Genomic DNA, 22,902 nt, shown 5'->3' on the forward strand with positions numbered 1-22,902 from the left:
TGCTGAGGACAGGGCTATAGTATATATATGGGGCACATTACTTTGATACTCCTCTCCCCCCCCCCCCCCCCCAGGCAGCATTACCTGTGATATTCTCCCTCAGCATATATTACTGTGACTCTTTCCCCACAAACATTAATGTGCCCCGCTCCCCCTCCCTCCCCGTAAACCTTAATGTGACACCCCCCCCCCACTCTAAACCTTAATGTGACCCCCCCCCCCCCCAAAAAAAAGCTTAATATGTCACTCTCAGCCCTCCCCAATCCTTAATGTGGCACCCCCCCACCCCCTATCCTATTATATTTAGCAGAACTTGCCTGGTCTCTGCTCTGATGGGTGGCTGCTGCAGCTCTTCTCCTTACTGCTGGGCTGAGGCTGGCTGAGCAGCAGGGCTCCTCCAGTGCACAGTTACATCGTGTGCATCATGTGACTTCCTGTTTAGATCAGGAAGCCGGAGACACACGGGGAGTGAGGGACGCTGCCTGCCTGTAGCTAGCTGACACTGACAGGTGGGCAGCCAAGTGCATGAGACGAGAGAGGGAACGAGTGGTGAGGGGATCCTGCTGCCAGCGCTTCTGCAGCCTGCCCTGTCATACAGTTATGATGATGACAGGCGCAGGCTAAGGCAGGCAGCAATTTTTTTTAAATGGTGCTGAGAGATTTGCCGCTGTCACCCACTGATCCAGATCCATGGACAGGGGGTGGGGGAGTTATGCGGGCGGCGGGCGCTGCCACCCGCAGATTCAGATACACGGACGGGGCAGTGGGGGTGTTATGCCGGCGCTGCCACCCACCAATGGCATTGATCATCTCCAGGGAGGGGGGGGGGGTGCGTGCGCTACCTCCCGCCGATGAAATTGAACAGCTTCAGGGGGCGGGCGATGCAGGCGCTGCCTCCCGCTGATGACACTGACCAGCCTCCAGGTGTGGGGGTGCTGCGGACTCACCTGCTGTTTCCCAGAAGGCTGGGTTGGTGACTGCTTTCTTCCTGTTCCTCCTGCTCCTCGCGCGTCAGTCAGGTACCTGGTTTTCTGCTTTTAATCTGCAGCTCTGCACCGCCCCCCTGTGGCCGGCGCCCTAGGCAAATGCCTAAGGCTGCCTAGTGGTGGCGCCGGCCCTGAAGGGGATCCAATCTTTCCCACAGAGGCAAGGAGCAATCGAGGGCTGAACCAGAGAGTAGTGAAATGACATAGGCCACTCTTATCCAGTCAGTGGAAAAATCATGTGGTTGCAGTTCAAAATTAATCTTGCACTTGTTGAGAAACCTGTGACAGATCCATCAAATTTTGAAGGTGTGGGAAGATGAAGCTGGGAGGTGGAGGAAATTACCAGTGGTGCTGGCTCTATGCAATTAGTTTGACAAACTGGAGTGCCACAGAGGGTAGACTGTATACTATCCAACCGAGTCGACAGTTCTTGCAGAAATTGTATGAACTGAAATTGTATGAACTGTGCAGCCTCTTCATGAGCCAATCTGGCTGCTAATTAGAACCTGTCCATCAGATTAATCCATTAGGTCAGTGTAAATTGTCATGCCTGAGGATTAAATTAGTGTTGTCTGTGAATAAACCTCCGGAGCAGACTTTTAAAGGAATGTGGGATTCCTAAAATGTCTAACTCGCATAAATGGGAAGACTATAGGTAATGAGATAAACTCCAGGACCCAAAAGCATGCCTAGGAGAACTGGAGTATTGGTGAGATACAGTAAATAGTGCTTGGGTGCAAAAATTAGTATGTAAGGCAATGGGTATGGAGAACACTAGACTGGACTGGAACTGGGTGTAGACAGTAGTCGCTGGTAACAACAGACAAACATGATCTATCTGTAACCTGAGAGACTATGAATGAAGAGTACAGAAATGCAGTTCTAGGAGTCTCTGATGATGAACATCCATGTTAAGTCAGATATGATGAGAAACACTGCATGAGAGTATGGAAGCTCAGGTAAGTGCCACTATAACAGATACCCCAGAAGTTCACCAATGATGACAGCTTATCAATGTTTTGTGTACTGATGGTGACTGGTATTGATGGAGTACTCTGAATGGTGACTAGTAGAAGCAGGTGGAACTTTGGTATGGGCAATTATGTAGTAAGCAGTGAAGGCTGGAAGCAGCGGTGATCGGATAGTGAACGGATGCAGATCCGGTGGTAATCAGAGATGCTTGGAAAATTTTTATGTAAACTGCTGGAGAAGCTTACAATAACCACAAGGAATCGACTAGGACCGATAGTGAAACAATAGAATATCGATGGTAAAGCGATGTTGGGTCAATGAAGACATTTTGGAATAGTGTAGAAGCTAGAGATTTTGGGGGGCAGCTGGAACCAAAAGACTATCGATGGTGAGTCGATGTTGATGGTAGAGAACCCAATTGGAATAGCTTGGAAGCTAACAATTAGGCACAGGTTATTGGCTGGGACTGATGGATCAAATGCCGTATAACTGCTGGGAGTCAGGCTGTGCTGCAGATAATAAAGCACAGGTCTGGAGACTGGATGTCACAGGAGCAGATGTTAAGATGCTACTAGGCTTAAGACACCATTGCACTGACGATTCCTTGGTCTTATCCCAGCATCCTTATAGGGATAAGGCGTTGGCTGGAGAGAAATGTCAGCAAAGAGTTACCCAGATTGGCTGCTGAGTGTCATGTGACCGCAGGCAAGATGGTGTCACCCTTGTTTGGAGATTGGAGGGAAACTCAGCATGCAGGTAGCGTGGCTGCCACCAGTGAGTTTGGTAATTGAGATGGGACTGCAGAGTACTGTTTGAGGTAGCTGAGGGCAGTATAGCAGTATGCACCAGTGTGAAATGATTAGTGCTACTGGAGACAGAAGGATGCAGCAGAGGGGTATGTACCACTATTTCAGGGGACTTAAAGGCAGGTAGGCAATGTAACAAAGCAATGAAGAATGCACGTCAGATGCTTGGTTGCATAGGGAGAGGTATCAGCAGAGGGAAGAAAGAAGTTAAGCAAAACCCGTTACCCAATGACAAGGGGAGGCGGGCTTTGGTAAGAGGACCACCATTAGTAGATCTGAACAGTGCCGGCTATTTCAACTCGCCCATGACATCAGTGCCGATTGCCCTGAAGAACTGCGAAGCTAACGCCGGCCACCCTAGCCGTGCGGTCGCTCCCTGTAGCCATCCGTATTATATGTTTCTATACTAGTCCTTGTCAGGACTCTAATGTGTGTTAATCTACATTGTGCTATCTGTGTTAGCTTGGTGCTGGATCGTACCCCAGCCGGCAACCTAAGGCTCATTGTCATATACCACGTGTCCCAGTGTGTTGGCGTGTGTTGGCATGTGGTTAACTACAGGCAACCCACCCTGCTAACACTCTATACACCGGGCAACCTTGTCCACAGCATAGAGCCTGAATGTTAAGTCCTACGTAGGTTTCATATAATCATTGTTGCAGTAAGACTATTTATCTGACAAGCTCCACGTCCAATGGGCTTTATTTTGTTACAGCATCGCGCTCATTGAATAGCCAATACACTGCATTACCTCATCCCCTGGCAAGAGATGAATACATCCACAGTGATTGCATATACTTTTGCATGGTACAAAAGTCATATAATAGCAAACGACTGCAGACTACATGCCTATATGTGCTGATGTTTGGTAAACGTCAACAGTAATAGCCCACACAATCTGCACTGTACACACTGAGCGATTTCTGTCCACCACAATTTGCATCAAGCTATATTACACATGTGCAGCAATACACTCATATATCAGTCCCTCCGAGGACCAGTATGTGTGACCCTACTTAATGGGGAGATATATACCCATAATACGTGCAATATAAACGTAGGGCACAAGAAACATATATAAGAGTGGCTGCAGATCACATACCTGAACGTGGTGATGAGTGGTGAACCTTGGTTTGGTAATAGGAGTTTACACTATCAGCACCATACACACTGGGCGATTTCCGCCTAATCATACTAACATTAACAAATATTGATGGACTAGTATATGCGATTGAGGCAGGACATATCTTATCATCACTATACAAATTATAAGGAGATATATCTCCCACTATATATATATATATTTGGTCCCCCAGGGAATTATACAGTGGATCCGACGAGCGAGTCTCACTTATCACTACCCAATAAAGGATGTATAACTGAGAGGGAAGGCTTCTACATATTGTAACATATGTGTATGCACTTGAGATTCTAACTGAACATAACATGTGATGCTTGCTACACTGTTTCATTGTCAACAGTGGATTGTGTCAGATACCACGAGCAAACATATGTCCATAAGCACATAAGCTGTACTGAGACCTTAAGATACTAACTTCAGTAGCGCACGCAGGGGGGGTTTCTGAGTACCCAGAAACCCCCCCAGGAGTGTAAGGGCCCTAGGCTGAAAGCTGAGGATCCCCTCTTTTCATGGGTATAAGAATTTTAAAAATCGGCCCTTGGGAACCGGAGATATCTGATTTCAAAGCAATGGTCCCCATCCAAGCCTGTTAATTGCTCTTCCAAGTCAGATATTTCAGGTTCTGTCTAACTTAGAGTTTTTCTGAGGGTATATTCCAAAAGCTGGGTCTCTCCCCCTTTGATGGACACTAGTAGCTTGTCCCTACTCTTCCCACAACCAGAGATATCAGCCTTCCAGCAGCTGGTTACTGCTCCAGCTTCACACACCTGGTATGTAGTTTTATATACTCGTTGGCAGATTGCTCTGCCTCCTGAACTCTGATCCCCTAGTCCCCAATATCATTTGGTAGGAGGGATTCTCTAGTTTTTAATTCCATTAAAATCTAAGAAATCTATTACTGGGAGCAGGAGATATCTGCAGTCAATCAAGCTGTCCACCCATCAGAAAATGGAAAATATGTATCAGGGCCCCTTCATTCAGCCCAATGCCCCCTTCACCCACTCCATCTCCCACCATCTGTGCAGTAAAGGGGTAATTAGTGGAAATTACTGATCCAGGCCCTACATGCTGAGCGGTTGATATAATAACCCCTACCAAAATCAACTATCAATGCTTATCCCACCCCTACCGCTGGAGGATCGGTAGGTGCCCCAGTACATTGCTATGCCTAGGGGTCTACACTGCTGTTGACGCCCCTGTATGTATATATACAGTATGTATGTATATATATATATTATAATTTATATACATTTGGTCTATCTATAATACTTTAACTGACTCGGCATATACTGGGTCACCTAAGTGTCCATCTCCGTGCTTTGCTCCGCCCCTCTGGAAACCCCCTTCTGAAAATCCTGCGTTTGCCACTGAACTTATAAGAGCCCAACCAGAACTGTTGTAAAAATTGCACACAGATTCAAGTGATTGTAAATCATTGACACATAGATATGAATGATATTCCAAGGTTAATTGGTACTTGCATACGATAGATCAGTGGACACAATATTATCGTAGCACATGGAAATGTAGACACATCATTATTAGAATTCAAGGAATAAGCGCTAAGGGACACCGCATGTGCATTTTTAACATGCACGTTATTTCACTATGTCTTTGTTATATGTTTCATGTAAGTTTGTCATATTCCGCAGCCTTTTAATATATATATCTTAATAAATAGTAAATTTTAAGTCTCCATTTACTTTTCTTAGGTGCACCACACCTGTGACAATCCTTGCTCATCCCCTATTTTTCTCAATTGAATTTTTTTTCCGTGGTAGCACACCTCTGCCCGTATACCCTACTGTATATATATATATATATATATATATATATATATATATATATATATATATATATATATATATATATATATATATATTCTTTATACAATATTATACATAGCAGGGGGCCTCCCTCAATTGTGACATATCTCACTACTATGGTCTTGTGCGACTGAACCCCCAACCCCTCCTTTTGGAAGAAAGAAGTAATAATGCCACTGTATAGGTCATTGGTACGGCCTCATCTAGAGTACTGTGTTCAGTTCTGGAGGCCATATCTCCAGAAGGATATAAATACATTAGAGACTGTACAAAGAAGGGCAACTAAAATGGTGCATGGCCTACATCACAAGATTTACCCGGAAAGACTAAAAGATCTTAATATGTATAGTTAGGGAAAGGGGTGACGTGATCGAAACTTTCAAATATATCAAGGGTTTTAACAAGGTACAGGTGGGAGACATTCTTGACAGGAAGAGGAGCAACAGAACACAATGACATGCACTGAAACTAGAGGGAGGAAGATTCAGGGGAATTTTGAGGAAGAATTACTTCACAGAAAGAGTAGCAGATAAGTGGAATAGCCTCCCATCAGAGGTGGTAGAGGCAAATACAGTATAACAATTTAAACATGCTTGGGATAGGCATATTGATATCTTTACAAAAAAAAATAAGGATCAAATCTGGTTTGAGGTAACATTTTTAAAAAAGGGGCAGACTAGATGGGCCAAGTGGTTCTTATCTGCCGTCAAATTCTATGTTTCTATGTATTGACAAGTGGGAGGGTGCCCCCTGTCTAAAGTTACCGGGCCCCCTGAAGGCTTAATCTGAGAGAGAATACTATAGTTTAAGCAGTTATGCAAGATGTTGGGGGTTGAATGTGTATTCTGAATGAGATGGACATTGTAACCCAGTGGGATTGTTAGTGGGAGTGACAGAGTGGGATGCTTGTGGACACTGAGTTGGATGGGTGTGCCACATAACTGCTCAGACTTGCAGTTTCATAGACTGCATGTGTGTATTCCAGTTAGCACACAATTCTGTGAATAAGCAGCTACACTATTGTATAAGTGACAACAATCTCACTCAATGAGAGTTCTGATCTGCAGTTATGTGATGGCATACCATATCTGTATTGCGCAAGGAACACGTCCATTAAGATGTCAGCCTTAATGACCGTAATTTCATTGCTTTTTTATTTTGAGTGGTAGAAATGTAGTTGTTTTGTGAAATTTCAGATCATGTCTGGAAAGCATTAATAACACATGTGAAACCAGAAGGTTTTTTGTTTATGGAATTTCATTGCTTTTTTAAAGATAATCTATTAAGGTGGGTATTCAATCCTGGTCGAATTAGTGGTTTTGTCGTGATCCTCTTCTTTTCCGACAGAAAAAGACGTCGTATTGCTTTTGCCTATTCATTGTTCTGTTTTTCCGACTCTCAAATCCATCTCGACAGGTTTTTTTTTCTCGACGGTCGAAATGTTTGTTTCTCGACATTTTTACCATTTTGTCAAGTTGGAGTTTAGAAAAATGGCATGAACCTATTCAACGTGAAGTTGTCGAGTTGGTTTAGACAATTTTAGTCATGTTACGACAATTTTAACTAGACAGTTTTTCTGTCGGGAGCAGCCTTTGTACATCAAAATCTTGATGGATTTGTATTCTCTGACCTCTCCTAGTCCTGGTTCTGAATCTGGTTCCAGTTCTGGTACTGGTCCCAGTTCTGAATCCAGTTCTTGTTCTGAATCTGGTACTGGTTCCAGCTCTGAATCCAGTTCTGGTAACGGTCCTGAATCTGGTTCTGGTCCTTGTCTGATAACATTTCTGGATTGGGTTCTGGTAATGGTTCTGGTACCAGTTCTGTACTGGTTCTGGTTCTTCTGGTACTGGTTCTGTTACTGGTTCTAAGTCTTCTGGTATTGGTTCTAGTTCTGGTACCAGTTCTGATACCTTTTCTGGCTGCAGGTCCGCTCAGCACTTCCCGGACATTGCTCTGGTACTGGTTCTGGTACTGGTTCTGCTATCGGTTCTGGTACTGGTTCTGGTCCTGGCCCCGGTTCTGGTCACCACACAGCTCCCATTACAGCTCTGCAGTTAAACAGAACGGCACCAAACCATAAAAAGCACTGTCGAGGTGGGAAGATGAGTAATGGTGCTCACACATGCACCGATCCCGGCGGTGCGATGCTATGCGATGGGGTGCGCGCTCCCGCTTTTTATCGCATAGCATCACATGCACATCGCATGCACAAGGCATACGATGCGATGCTATGTGTGCTAGTTAAGCACAGAACGCACGCCGGGATCGATGCGTCTGTGGGCACCTTTTAGAGATGACTATTTTTCGCAACATTGGTCCAAACTCAACAGGAGGCATCGTGCCAGTTTCAAACTGGGAATAGGCAGAGAACTCAACTGTCGAGTTAAGAATTGGCAGGCGGGAAAAACAAAACCAAGTCAACTCGACAGTATGGCTGTTTATGACCAGGACTGAATACCCTCATGCTTTTTCCTCACACTGACAATCATTGTTATAGAGATTACAATTAGGTGATGTAAAGGCAATCAAACTTAATTGTTTCTTAGATCCTTTGACTTTTGTCCCCCAGATAAATTGTTTCCCCAATTATCTGACTTGCCCATACATAATAGATTTATTTTAGTGATCAGCAGAATTTTCCAAACATAAGATTATAACTTCACATCTTGAAAGGGCCCAAACATCACCTCAATCTTCATTTTCTTAGTCCCATTTAAATAATAGTTGATACTACTACTACTACTACTACTGTTTGATGCCCCAATTCTACTTACACAAAAGAAAAAGGAGCCACTAAATTAGTGGAATATTAGGCGCTAGTTGGTATCAATTATACAAATGATAAATACTTGACCTATAATAGTTTGAAGTCTAGTTGTTCTGTATTTTAGCTTGCAGTTCTCCCATGTGTACCAGTGTGGATACACCCAATCTGTTTATCACCCGACTTTTTAGGGTACAGGTTCTAGACAGATATATAAAGATAATTACAAGAACGAGAAATGGAGTATCTGCGCTGTTTTTTATTATTTATTTAATAATTTGCACCATGGATGAAATCACTTCACATACACAATCTTTATCTGTTTATGAATATTTATTTTCATTTATTTGTATAAAAAGATTTTATCATATAAAATACATTACAATTTTTATAGGCGGCCACCTACAGATATAGAGAAAAGTATTATAGCGATTGCATAAATATTATTTGTCATGCAATCGGTATATACACGTAAATGTTTATATAAACAACTTGATTTCACATATAAAATTAATCACATTTAAAAGGAAAAAATTATATATATATATATAATAAAAATATATTTTCAAAAGAATAAAAAATATATATATAACAGTAAGCTTTGTGACTTATAGCCCCAGGATGGCGAAAACTGTATAGCCAGTCCAGGTATCTAGAATTCTGGACTGATATTATATATTTTGAAGAAAGACTGAACTGAGCGGGTCACTTTCCATATAGAACTTTTTTGTCCTTGGTTAAAGAAACAGTCTTTTTCCAATTAAAGATGAATTAATACGTATGATAATTTGTATGCATATACTTGTAACTTTAGATGACTTGGCGATATATGCCTTTTGGACAAAAGTAAAGTGCACAGCAGTGCGTCTCTCACCTGCACCGGTTGTGCGTGGATACTTGTCCCAGCAGCGGGATAACTCGCTGCATATACCACGCTCAGATGTCTGCACGGGTTGTGTAGATAATTGTCCCAGCAGCGGGACGTCTCGCTGCACACACTGCGCTTCGATGTCTGCGCTAGTTGTGGAGTGTCCCTCCGGTGAGTGGGGTGGTCGGGGAGGACGCCGCGTGGATGTTGTTAGCTGGCGTCTCACTCACCCGTAGTTGGAATCCAACAGCGGGCGCTGCTCTCACCTGCGCAGGTGAGAGCAGCGCCCGCTGTTGGATTCCAACTACGGGTGAGTGAGACGCCAGCTAACAACATCCACGCGGCGTCCTCCCCGACCACCTCACTCACCGGAGGGACACTCCACAACTAGCGCAGACATCGAAGCGCAGTGTGTGCAGCGAGACGTCCCGCTGCTGGGACAATTATCTACACAACCCGTGCAGACATCTGAGCGTGGTATATGCAGCGAGTTATCCCGCTGCTGGGACAAGTATCCACGCACAACCGGTGCAGGTGAGAGACGCACTGCTGTGCACTTTACTTTTGTCCAAAAGGCATATATCGCCAAGTCATCTAAAGTTACAAGTATATGCATACAAATTATCATACGTATTAATTCATCTTTAATTGGAAAAAGACTGTTTCTTTAACCAAGGACAAAAAAGTTCTATATGGAAAGTGACCCGCTCAGTTCAGTCTTTCTTCAAAATATATAATATCAGTCCAGAATTCTAGATACCTGGACTGGCTATACAGTTTTCGCCATCCTGGGGCTATAAGTCACAAAGCTTACTGTTATATATATATTTTTTATTCTTTTGAAAATATATTTTTATTATATATATATATATAATTTTTTCCTTTTAAATGTGATTAATTTTATATGTGAAATCAAGTTGTTTATATAAACATTTACGTGTATATACCGATTGCATGACAAATAATATTTATGCAATCGCTATAATACTTTTCTCTATATCTGTAGCTGGCCGCCTATAAAAATTGTAATGTATTTTATATGATAAAATCTTTTTATACAAATAAATGAAAATAAATATTCATAAACAGATAAAGATTGTGTATGTGAAGTGATTTCATCCATGGTGCAAATTATTAAATAAATAATAAAAAACAGCGCAGATACTCCATTTCTCGTTCTTCCAATTCTACTTACCACAATGAATCCTTTTGTTACTCCTGCATATCCAGCCCCAAACCTTTGGAACTGGACCAGGTACTAAAAATACAAGGGGTCCCCCATATTTTTAACTAGCACGGGGCTCCATTAGCCAGGGAGGTAATGCCACAGATTTAATTATTTACAGTTTCTTATATACTGTAGCGCACACATATTGAACAGTCAGTCCCTGCCCCAGTGGAGCTTACAATCTATATTCCCTACCACATGTACATGCACACACATTCATTTTAAGGTTAATTTTTGTTGGGAGCCAATTAGCCTACCAGTATATTTTTGGATTGTGGGAGGAAACCTGAGTACCCAGAGGAAACCCATGCAAGTACAGGGGGAATATACAAACGCCGCACAGTTAGGTCCATGGTGAGAATCAAAGCTATGGCCGCAGTGCTGTGAAGCAGTAATGCTAACCATTACACCATCTGTACTTCCTCCCAGATAGGGGACACACTTGACAGGTCCCGTGGCCAAAGCATTCATCCACCTTGCTAGTTTGCCCAAGCTAGGGATACTCTATGAGGTTGGAAGCCCCCAAAATAAAGGAGTACCCCTGCTTCAGGTTACTCCAGGCCTGGGCTAAAGCCTGGGGCTAGCTTCTGCACTCCTGGGCTGTGGGTTGAGGGTTGATAGCTTGTACTACTACTGTACTGTATGTAAAGTATTATTGTCCTTTACAGTGGGACTCTAGGTCACGAAAGCTTGTCCTGAATAATGGTACTTGGAGAACCACAAGTACCAGTAAGTGGGGCATTAAGGGCTCACTGGTACCTATAGTCCCCCTGTAAAGGAAATATTAAAATAAACACACAACACTGGCTGTTTTAATATTTTATTTATCTGCACCTTCGTTCTTTTGCATGGCCATTGCTCATTCGGGACTTTCACGCTGTCTTCTATTGCTCTTCCTTGCTCCTCCTCCACTGTTGGACTGCCTCCCCAGCCGTGCACTTATGTAATATTAGACAATGCATGCGGACATGCATTTTTTTTTTAATGGTGCGGCAGGAACCAAATAATGACTTGCAGCATCATTACTCCACCTGCTTCTAATAGCTAATATTAGCCAGGACAAGACTGGGGAGGCTGGAATAGGTTGAGGGCCTTCCTCATCACAATAAGATTTATTTTGACTTTTTTTTTTGTGGCCATGCAAAAGAGTTGACAGGCCATGGCCCAATGGGCAAAGAGGGAGGTGCTCAGAAGCCTTGAGGAGTCAGCGGCCATGCAAAAGAGATGAAAGGCCTCCGCCCACTGGGTGAAGATAGATAAGACAACGGGAAGCCCCAGGGGGTCGGGTTGTGGGCTGTGCAAAACAAGTGAATGACCGTTGCTCATCGGGTGAAGAGGGAGAAGACAATGGGAAGCCCAGGGAGGTGGTGGCCATGCAAAAAAGCTGTAATGCCTCCACCCGCCGAGTGAAGACGCCCTGGAAGCCCCAGATGTGCGGTGCAGCAACCATGGAAAAAAAAAAAGCTGAAATGCTGCTGCCCATTGGACAAAGAGGAAAAAGATGCTAGGGGAGCCCCAGGGGAGCTGGTGGCCTTAAACCCAACCCTGTATATGTTACAAATTGTATATTAAACACATTAATATTGACATGAGCACCATGTTATAACTTGTTTATTAGCGCAGTCACCTCCATATCTTCTTTTGTTTGTTCATATTGGGGAGTGACACCCCCATTTATTGTACTGCCGCTTGACCACACAGCTCAATCTTTTGCGCCTCCACTAGGATAACCTAATTATCTTTTTTTCCTTTTAAACCCACCCCTGCCTGCGGACAACAACATGCCCCTTTATAATGGGGCATGTTGAAATAAATAGCATAACCTGAAAAAGCATAACTCCAAAAAGTACCTATAGTGGAACAAGATCTGTCTAACAAAATAATCCTCAGGAGCCACATGTAATGGGGTGAGAGTTTTCTGGTCGATAAAATCTCACAAACTCAGACATTATAATGTGAGAGTTTTTCCCGCAACTCAGGCAATGTAATAGGGTCTAAGTTTTCATTGCCAGATATAAGTCATGAGAGATTTTTACAGCATCCAAGTTTTTAAGACTAACAAAGTTAGTTTTATTATGAGAGATGCATAATGTGGGAAATTCTACAACCCAACCATCAGTATTTGTGTTTCCAAAGCCATTAGTAATTAGGTAAGGATCACTTTTTGCTGTAGAATACATCTTCTTCAGTGATCTACGAACGACACTGATGGCGCTTGACTCCAATGTTTCGTTTTATGCGTACATTCAAGTGTACAGATGTAAAGAAGAAAAGGTATAATATGTATCAGAATATATTCAAATTTAATTGAAACAATTTTTGTAGAGGGTATAACTGAGAGCGTACCGAACTCACACATCTATTTGTGAGCCCCCGTGTAGCAAGGTATCTTTATGGGTTCACCACTGGTACTGGGGTCTGATGGATTACTAGCATGCGTACCGTACTCACTAATATGATAGGTACATTCCTCTCATCAAGGTTTCTTTATAGGCTGTGGTCACGGTGTCTCAAGGTCATCCCTCCCCAATTGTATACCGAGTTAGGTAGGAAAAAAAGTGCACAACAATGGATAAGTAAAGGACCACAATTTTATATCTTTCATGAAAACACCTTTCACCAGATGCGTACCCAACTCACAGGAAAATTAATTGCACCGTGTTCATAAAGGTATCTTTTTATATCCACCAAGTGTCATGGGTCCAATGATAAAATATATGGCGTACCGTACTTACAGCACAGTTATCTCAGATGGATACATAGCAGCCACAACCCAGGTCTAAAAAACTCAGTCACTCCTTAGGCCAACGCGTTTCCACAGCTAATGCTGTCTTTGTCAAGGCTCTTGGGCCTTGAAACGCGTGGAAACGCGTTCTACATCTTCTTCAGTGCTTCATAATACTACTTTTCTATAAAAATCTCTAAATGTTATCATTTATTTTACCACGGAATATGGTTCCACAGTAGAGGTGGTTGCAGCAAAGTACAGACAAAGGCAAAAAACCACATACACACACACACACACACATTTACATGCTTATGCAGGTGTATGTAAGCCCTGTATGGAACCCCCCAAGGTGAAGTGTCAGGACACACACATGAGGGTATCCACCAAAAGGGACATGAATAGGTTGAGGGCCTTAATCATCACAATAAGATTTATTTTTACTTTTTTTGTGTTTTTTTCTTTTGACTCATTTGGACTTATTCATTTTGGGGCAAATCACCTTGACCACAAAGATAATTGGGGTCACCTTTCAGGTTTCCTCCAAATAACTTTAAGTTGAGGGTGATTTGCAGGTTCCCACCATAGAAGTCCATGTTAAACTCTCAACATGGGCATCAATGGAGATGCAAACAGCCTACCAGGCGCAGAGTTCCTGTGGAGCTCGGCCCTGATAGGCTGAGGATAGGCCCTTTGACTGACATCAGTGGGATTCCCTTCATTCTTGAGTAAGGGCCACATTTATAAACATACATTCGGCTCCTAAGTATGTATGGTTCAGGTCACTAGTTTTTATTTTATCCCTTGGATTGCCTACATGGACAGAAGAGGACAAGATCTACACTGGAGTAGGTGATTTTTTTCACAGGCACATAATGAATATCTAAATAGAGACAGGAGACCGAACAACATGTGAAGATAGGTAAGTCTGTATGTATGTATATTTACAGTACGTAAGTAAAAAACTTTAAAATTTTTACTAAGCAGTCAGCGTCTTATGAACCAGCACTATAAATATCCAAAAGAAACAGAAACTGCATAATGGTTCTCATTCTGATCTGATCGGACAGGTCTAAATTTGGCCCCGTTATGATGTTTGGGGCCCTGCACATGCCATGGTATATTATGCAAATGTGCAGGTCCCCTTTGCGAACGGCTTTGGCGACTTGCATAGTCAACCCCGGGGTGGATGGCAGTGGGGACTGGGGTGGCCCATGGGAACACCCAGCGTTTTATGAGCATCCCCATGGGTACGAGGGTGGGCCGATGCCTGTCGGGTGGGGCGGCTGCTCAAACTCCTCATCGCTAAGAGTCCCCAGCAGATTCCCAACCTGTCCCAGTCCTGCATATCTGGCTTTTGCATCTTGCTCTGTTATTTGCTCCTTCAGTGACATGCAAACATGTTGAAGGAGTCGAGGTAATCCAGAATACCAGAGGCAAGGGAAAGTGCCCACATTCGGCTTTTAAGAACACACAGGTTCCATCTTTCTTTCTGACTGTTTTCTGACATTCTGACCTGAGAATCTGGTACGAGGTTATCCTCATTCATATTTTTAACTGTATGTTATGTGATTTTAATCAAAAAAATTTAATGCACTATGGGAGGGTTTTCCCTCCTTTTTCATATAATACTCACATGAAATATATGTGGATCTGAGGATATAAACACCACAAAGATACCTTGATGAGAGTGACACCGAGCATTTACAGTATATGTAAGCCGAAGTGTAAGCATCAACTATTCCTATATATGGAGGTTATTCTGTCTGGTGCGTAAATTGCCGAATTGTTTCGGAGCGGTCCGCACGCCACGCTGTGCGGACATCGTACGAAGAAACGCCCACCGGTCCTCTGCATTCGGATGGACTCACACTTTAAGAAGAGGGCGTGTTTACGGACGACATCCAAACCATGCGTGTGCGGTGTACACACACATATTCTGCACGGTCTTACAGCGTCAGGACGGACGGGAACGTGCCCGTACGCACCGATGCGGTGTATTTCCGCAAAACTCACCACTATCATCGGAACTCATACATCACACACGACACACTTATGCAATTAGGCTACCTCATTAAAAAGGGACTGTTTTTAATGGTCATCTATTATTTCTCAAATTGATAATTAAACACTTTACAATTTAAGCTGCAATGGTTCCAATTGAAGCAATGACAAGAGTGTAATTAATGAGTAATGAGTAAAGGAGTGGATTGTATTGTGTTCAGCTGACATTGGTTCAGGTGCGCCCGTACTGATTGGGCGTTCCGAATGCCTAGCGCATGACAGAGTGGTGTCCACAAAGCAATACTTGCTTATGAAGACCGCATATTTCCTGCCTTTTTGTTCGTGTGCAGTCGGTGTGCTGTCCGAATGTACGCGTACCAGAATTAGTGCACTCCCTCGTGTACGCCCATGTTTACGCCCAGTTTAGCCCACTTTGAAACTACGCCCCTGTGTACTTCCAAATGACACCCATAATACGCCCATATCTCCCGAGTGAATGCGGTGCAATGTTTCTGTACGGTATTAGTGAGAACAAGTACGGAGACTTTGCGTGGCACATGCGCATAGCGTTGCCCACGCATGAGCAGACGGCTAAAAAAACGCCATCCGAAAGAGTTCGGGAAAGTACGCATCGACCAGAATAAGGCCCTATATTCTACTACGCGTGGTGAGAGGTGTGACATAAAGATACCTTTATGGACATTTTGCGCAAAGTTGTCACTAAGGGCCTTATTCTGATCGGTGCGGCCGGATCCGAATATGCGGCCAGGACCGTGCGTGCGAAACCCCGCCTTCCATACGGATCGCCAACTCCATCCGTACGCGGTAAGAAGCTGGCCGAACGGACCGCACGTGTATTTTTCACGGAATACGCCTCCTCCATCTCAGGGAACCTCCCCCAACATTCGATGGTCGCAGACCATCGACTGCAGGACCGAGTGCTCCACCAGCTCCCGCAACCTCAGACCACACGGACATTTCTCCGTGCAAAAGCAGGGATCTGGGCGGGCAGCTGACATCCGGCGATGTCATATGTCCGCCCCCTACACGTGAGTCACGGCCACATTACCATACGTACGCCCAGCGTTTGCATGGGAACGCCCATGAAACGCGGGGCGTATGCATATGGTAATGAGCCCAAATAGCCCTTCACGCCCCTCTCCACCCCCTGTTCGGAGTGTTCACATATCATGCGGGATTTGGCCGTACGCCCCGCTCGCACATGCGCAGACACAAAACATCGGCGGGACGAACGCACGCGGATATTACCGCACCAACCAGAATAAGGGCCTAACTGACTTTTCTAGCAGTGTAAGATTACCCAATGAGCAGCGGCGAGGAGGCTGTGATCATCAGTGATGGTGGTGTGGAATTGAAGGATGCTCCTAGTTAGCAGCAGCAGAGGAGGCTGAGATATGTGGTGGTGCTGAGGAGGAGGAGTCTGAGGTTGGTGGCAGTGGTGCAGAGGAGGCTGTGTTTGGGACAGTGAGAGTGAAAGCAGGGAGAGAGTAACAGCAGGGGCATATGGACAAGGGTGTGGGACAGATAGAGTGATAGTAGGGACAGGGAGAGTGACAGTAGACACAGGGATAGTGACAGCAGGGACATAGGGACAGAGAGAATGACAGCAGGGGGGAGAGTGGAAACAGGGACAAGGAGAGTGACAGCAGCAACATAGAGGGAGAGTGACAGCAGGAACATGAGGACATAAAAAGTGACAGCAGGGACATAGGTACATGAAATGTGAAGCCAGGGACAGGGATAGTGACAGCAGTGACATATGGACAGGGAGAGTGACAGGAAGGACAGAAAGAAAAACAGCACGGACAGCAAGTGTGGTACAGAGGACCACCTATTCTGATATCCATGGATGGGTAGAGGGATGTCGAGGTCCGCCATGGCAGGTGCGGAGAGGGCTGCAGGGGGCCATCCTTACTGCAGCTGGCAGATGTGTAAAGAGTTGCAGGGGACTGCACACTCCGAAGCTGGCAGGTAGGGAGTGCGGTGTCAAGAGCCACCAGGGCTGTGCTTGGTGGGTGAGAAGGGAGGGCTACCTGCTTTGCAGCTGGCAGGTAGGGAGATGGGTTTGGAGATCCAAACCAATGGGTGGGGAGATACAGTAGGTGCAGAGGGCCATCCACTCTGTAGTCGGCAGGTAGGGATAGGATTGCGGATGGTTGCCTGCTCTGCAGCCGATGGGAGGGTAGAGGTCTATAGTGGGCTGCCTGCTTTGCAGCTGGTGGGAAGGGATAGGGCTGCATAGGACCACCTGCTCTGTAGTTGGTGGGTATGGAATGGATTGCAGAGGGTCACCTGCTATGCAGCCAGTGGGTGTGTAGAAGGATACAGAGGGTTGCCTGCGCTGCAGCTGGCAGGTTGGTAAAGGGGAGTGGAGGGCCATCTGTTCTGTAGCCTGGGGGTAAGTAGAGAGGTATAGTGGGCTACCTGCTCTGCAGCCAGTGGCTAGAGGGCTATAGTGGGCTTACTGCTCTACAGCTAGTGGCTGGGTAGAGAGGTACAGAGGGCTGTCCACTCTGCAGCTGGCGGGTAGGATGGGGGTGCAGAGGGCCATCTGCTCTGCAGTCAGTGGGTGGATAGAGAGGTATAGTGGGCTGGCTGCCTGCTCTGCAGCTGTCAAGAAGGGAGATAGGTCAGGAGGTCCTCCCCAGCAGGTGGGGAGAGAAGTGCAGAGGGCCACCCACTCTGTGGAGCTACAAGAAGGTGGGGAGAGGGGATGCGGAGGTCTACCCAAGGGGGAGCCACCAGTTTGGAAGATGGGGGTGAGGTGGTCCGACCACAGTGGAGCCATTGACTGGTGGAGGGAGAGAGAGGAGAATGAGGTGGTCTATTCACAGTGGAGCCGCCACCAGGTTTTGTCAGAGAGGGGGACTGCGGAAGACCAATCTCAGTGGAGCTGCTGACAGGTGGGTAGAGAGAGGGGGGTGCGAAGGTATGTCCGCAGTGGAGCCGTCGCAGGGTGGGGAGAAGAAGGTGTGAAGATCCAGGTGGGGTCCACTGTGCTGCAGTCACATGAGGAGGAGGTACCACACACTGCCTGTTTACCTCTTGGCACAATGATCGAGACACAGCTGCTAAAGTATTTTTTTTTTTAAAGTGTGCTTGACACACTTTGAGGACTGTATACACACACATAGGTACTTATGTATTATCTGGACTCCCATGTTAAATGCACCCCATTTTTTCATACCCCTACTATCCAACTACGCATGGAGTTGATTTTATATAGTGTGGCGAGCGCAGCGAGCCACCGTGCCCGAAGCGTGGCGAGCGCAGTGAGCCCCGCGAGGGGACACGGTCTCATAAGAAAACCGGGAGCCCAGATATTACATAAGTACCCACACATATATAGTAGATAGATAGATACTGTAGTTTGCTGCTTCAGTGTTTTTAGACTTTTGTCAGATGTTACTATGGTAACAAGCATTTCATAAATTTTAAAGGATTATATTGACAGTTACATTAAGTTTATTCCAGGTCTCAGACTCTGAAGTCCAGTGCCGAGTGAGCACAAAGGACAGCTCTAATCAGAAGAGCGGTCGAGTTTAGTGCATCCCACCCCAAGTCTTTTGTTAAGGTACATTACAATACAGGGGAGGGACAGGAGAAGGGGTCATTCTAAAAATGAAAAGTACAGTGTAGTAGTTCTTACTTGCTTGTGAAGGCTGCTTCTCCTCTTCAATTTCTTGGGGATCAGGTGCTGTGAAAATTAAAAAAGAAGGTAAGTTTGCCTCTACACACCACTACAGATAATTTGGGGCTCTAAACTAAAAAAAACTACTATACTGTACATTATACAATAGGTTGTTGAACCGGACTACTCAGTCATTATACAGCACCGTACAGCAGGACATTGTGGATTACGAAAGAGTTTAAGGCCTCTGAATTGTTCCTGCATCAAAGATAATTACTCTAAGGGAACCAGAAATACTGTAAGATATTAATAAAGTACTGCATAGTTGTGGACAGATAAAGTACAGTAAAGGGGGAAATGGCAGAAACTTTCAAATAAAGTACTGTACAGTACATTAAGGCTTTTAATAAGTTACAGTACAGTGAGAGTCATTCTTAAAATAAAGAGAAGTATATTACAGTACAGTAGTGCTTACCTGCTTGTGGAGGGGTGACAGGCTCCTCCTCATTATATTTTTTCATGTCTTGGCCTTCAGGCACTGTGAAAAGAAAAATTGTAGTTAAACTGCAAGCTACAGAACAGTATAGTATATACTGACTGTAAAGATTCCTAGTAATAGTAATAAGATTCTTGTAATAAGTTACAGTACATTGCGCATTGTCTCACGGCATAACGTCAACACACTTGATATTGCTGCCTTCTCGGACACGCTGTGTCCTCTTCTCGCCCCAATCGCCGCCATGTCCTGCCTGAACCTCGCCGCCTCCCTCTATAACGACACCCTATCTTCTAACTTGTGTCATTTCTTGCACCAAGTGTTTTCGACACCCTATCTTCGGCTTTGGACTCTGCCTGCCCTCCCTCCTTTATCCACCATTGATGCTCCAACCCCCAACAGTGGCACTCGCCTATCACCCGATTCCTTAAAAAGTGCTCATGCACTGCTGAGCACTTCTGGTAGAAATCATGCTCCCTCGCGGATTATCTCCCTTTCAAATTAATTCTTTCCTCCTTCAGCTCTGGCCAAGGAATCCTACTTTAAGTCCCTCATCCTTTCCCAATCATCCAACCCCCGCAGGCTCTTCGCCATCTTCAACTCCTTGCTCTCCCCCCCTCCTCCTCTTCCATCCTCCTTCGTAGCCGCTGATTTTGCTACCTACTTTTCAACCAAAATTTCCTCTCTCAGGACTGCCATCACTGCTGCCATGACCTCACCCTCTCCCTCCTCCCCTCCAGCATCTCCACTCCCCTCCTTCCCACCCCTGTCCTCATTTTACCCCACCATTGGCGCTGAAGTCCATTCTATCCTTCAATCCGCTTCTCCTTCCACCCACCCGCCTGATTCTATCCCCTCCAATTTTATCTGTCGTCTCAGTCCGTCGGTCTACTCTCACCTGGCTCACCTCTTTAATCTTTCCCTATACTATGGGATCTTCCCCTCCTCCAACAAACACGCTCTTGTATCCCCAATTCTCAAAAAAACAAATCTGGACCCCCAACTCTCCGTCCAACTACAGGCCCATCTCCCTCCTCCCTTTCGCCTTCAAGCTCCTAGAACGTCTGGCCTATAATCGTCTCCGAAGCCACCTTACTGCTAACTCCATTATAGACCCCTCCAATCCGGGTTCCTCCCTTTAGATTCCACTGAAACTGCCCTGACCAAGGGCTACTATCGGCTAAATCCAAAAGCCTCTTCTCTATCCTCATCCAGCTTGATCTGTCGGCTGCCTTTGAAACTGTTGACCACGCTCTCCTGCTCAACACCCTCTGCTCCTTTGGCATCACTGGCACAGTGTTCTCCTGTTTCACCTCATACCTCTTCGATCGATCATTCTCCGTCTCCATTTCGAGCTCCTCCTCTCCTACTACCCCACAGCCAGTCGGTGTTCCACAAGGGTCAGTCTTTGGCCCTCTCCTCTTCTCCCTCTACACCACCTCTCTGGGCACCCTCATAAGCTCCTACGGCTTCCATTACCACCTTTATGCTTATGATACCCTAATCTATCTCTCCTCCCCCGACCTATCCCCATCATTCCAGTCCAAGGTCTCTGAATGCCTCACAGCCATCTCAGCCTGGATGACCCAACGCTTCCTGAAACTAAACATGGCTAAAACGGAACTTCTAATCTTCCATCCCCGAACATCCCCTCTTCTCCCACTATCTCCATCAGCATTGGTGAAACCGAGATCACCTCCACCGACCAAACGCGCAGAATCATTGTCATCATTGACTCCTCCCTCTCTTTCACCCCCCACATTCGTTCTCTCTCAGTCATGCCGCTTTTACCTTCGCAACATCCTGCACATCAGACCATTCCTCTCCACTGACGCGACCAAAATTCTTATTCACTTGTCATCTCCCGCCTTGACTACTGCAACATCCTTCTCTCCGGGCTACCTCTCGCCCACCTTGCCCCTCTCCAATCCATTCTTAACGCCGCTGCTAGGCTCATCTTCCTCTCCTGCAGCTCTACCTCCACCTCCCCCCTCTGTCTATCTCTTCACTGGCTCCACATTCCTTTCGGAGTTCTCTTTAATCTCCACACCACCACCTACAAGGCTCTCTCCTCCTCCACCGCTCCTTACCTCTCTTAACTGATCTCTATCCACACTCAATCCTGTCCTCTTTGCTCCGCCGCAGACCGCCGCCTGACCTCACACCTAGTCACCTCCTCCCACTCCTGTGTCCAAGACTTCTCTCGCACTGCTCCCCTGCACTGGAACAACCTCCTTCAAGCACTCACTCAAAACCCACTTCTTCCAACTAGCCTATCCCTCCTCCTCCTAACCTCTTTCACTCCTCCTATCCTGCCTACCCTACCCCTCCATCCGTTCCTACTTATCCTATTGTTTTTCCTTTGTCCACCCACCTTCTTTTAGTCTGTTAACTCTTATGAGTAGGGCCCACCTTCCTCACGTACTCACCCTACCTCTTTACCTCACCAGTGCTCCTGCCCTATACTTCCCTTCCTCTACTGCATCTTCAGTTTCCTCGACAATTTCGACACCTACTTCAGAACTGATGCTGGTTTTAGTTCTACCAGCTATACCCCTATTTATGTGGTATTTTATCAACACACCCTGTATGTTACCTTGTAATTTGTTTTTTGTTTGCTATGTACGGCGCTGTGGACACTTTGTGGCGCCTTATAAATAAATGAACTACTACTACTACAGTACAGTGAGAGTCATTCTTAAAATAAAGAGAAGTACAGTACATTACAGTAGTGCTTACCTGCTTGTGGAGAGCTGACAGGCTCCTCCTCATTATACTTTTTCATGTCTTGGCCTTCAGGCACTGTGAAAAAAAAATAGCAGTTAAAACTGCAAGCTACAGAACAGTATAGTATGTACTGTAGAGATTCTTAGGGCAGTATGCTATTACTTGCTGTCATTTACCGCATGGTAAAAACAGGAGTTTTAGTCAATAGTACTATCGAGCTTTCCAATTATAGCTTGTTTTTACTATGTGGTAAAAGACCAAATCTTTGGAGATAACACATGGGATCTGGGATAAGTTCTCGGACCCATGTGTTATTGGCTGAAAAACAAAAGCGGCCTCCTAGGAATGCTTATTGGGGTTTCTGCTTGCCAGCCTTGCCTGAGGCACAAAAAGTAGAATCACTTATAAGTTTTGGCTTTTGGGACTAGAGACCTTGGGTGAGATTTAATGGGATGAGATATTCAGAAAGTGAGAGTTTTGGTGAGAAATCTCCAGTTTTTTTAAAGCGGCAATCATTTACACTTCAAAATCAAACTGGTTTTGCAGTATAAAGGATTGCCGCTTTAAAAAAACTGGAGATTTCTCACCAAATCTCTCAATTTCTGAATCTCTCATCCCATTAAATCTCACCCCTTACTCCGCTCCACATGCAATGACGGCCCACCCACCACACAGTTGCTGAGTTCCCCCGCACGGAATGTTTAGTG

General features: G+C 45.2%; 1 protein-coding gene across 13 annotated transcripts in view; it reads right to left on the reverse strand.

Annotated features, from left to right (window-relative positions):
• LOC146025912 (interferon-induced very large GTPase 1-like) overlaps positions 1-22,902 on the reverse strand; it is a 226,550-nt gene that overhangs the window by 131,709 nt on the left and 71,939 nt on the right. For 5 of the 13 annotated variants that reach the window (XM_083156102.1, XM_083156096.1, XM_083156100.1 and 2 more), the window contains one exon: positions 22,208-22,270. In XM_083156102.1, coding sequence (XP_083012228.1) covers positions 22,208-22,270 — 63 coding nt within the window. Of the gene's footprint in view, positions 1-18,990; positions 19,039-19,447; positions 19,511-22,207; positions 22,271-22,902 lie in introns of all 13 variants that reach the window. The other 8 variants (XM_083156106.1, XM_083156104.1, XM_083156099.1 and 5 more) reach the window with 4 other exon arrangements.

The sequence above is a fragment of the Crinia signifera genome, chromosome 8, assembly GCF_055691185.1.
Source record: "Crinia signifera chromosome 8, ASM5569118v1, whole genome shotgun sequence".
NCBI lineage: Eukaryota > Metazoa > Chordata > Amphibia > Anura > Myobatrachidae > Crinia > Crinia signifera.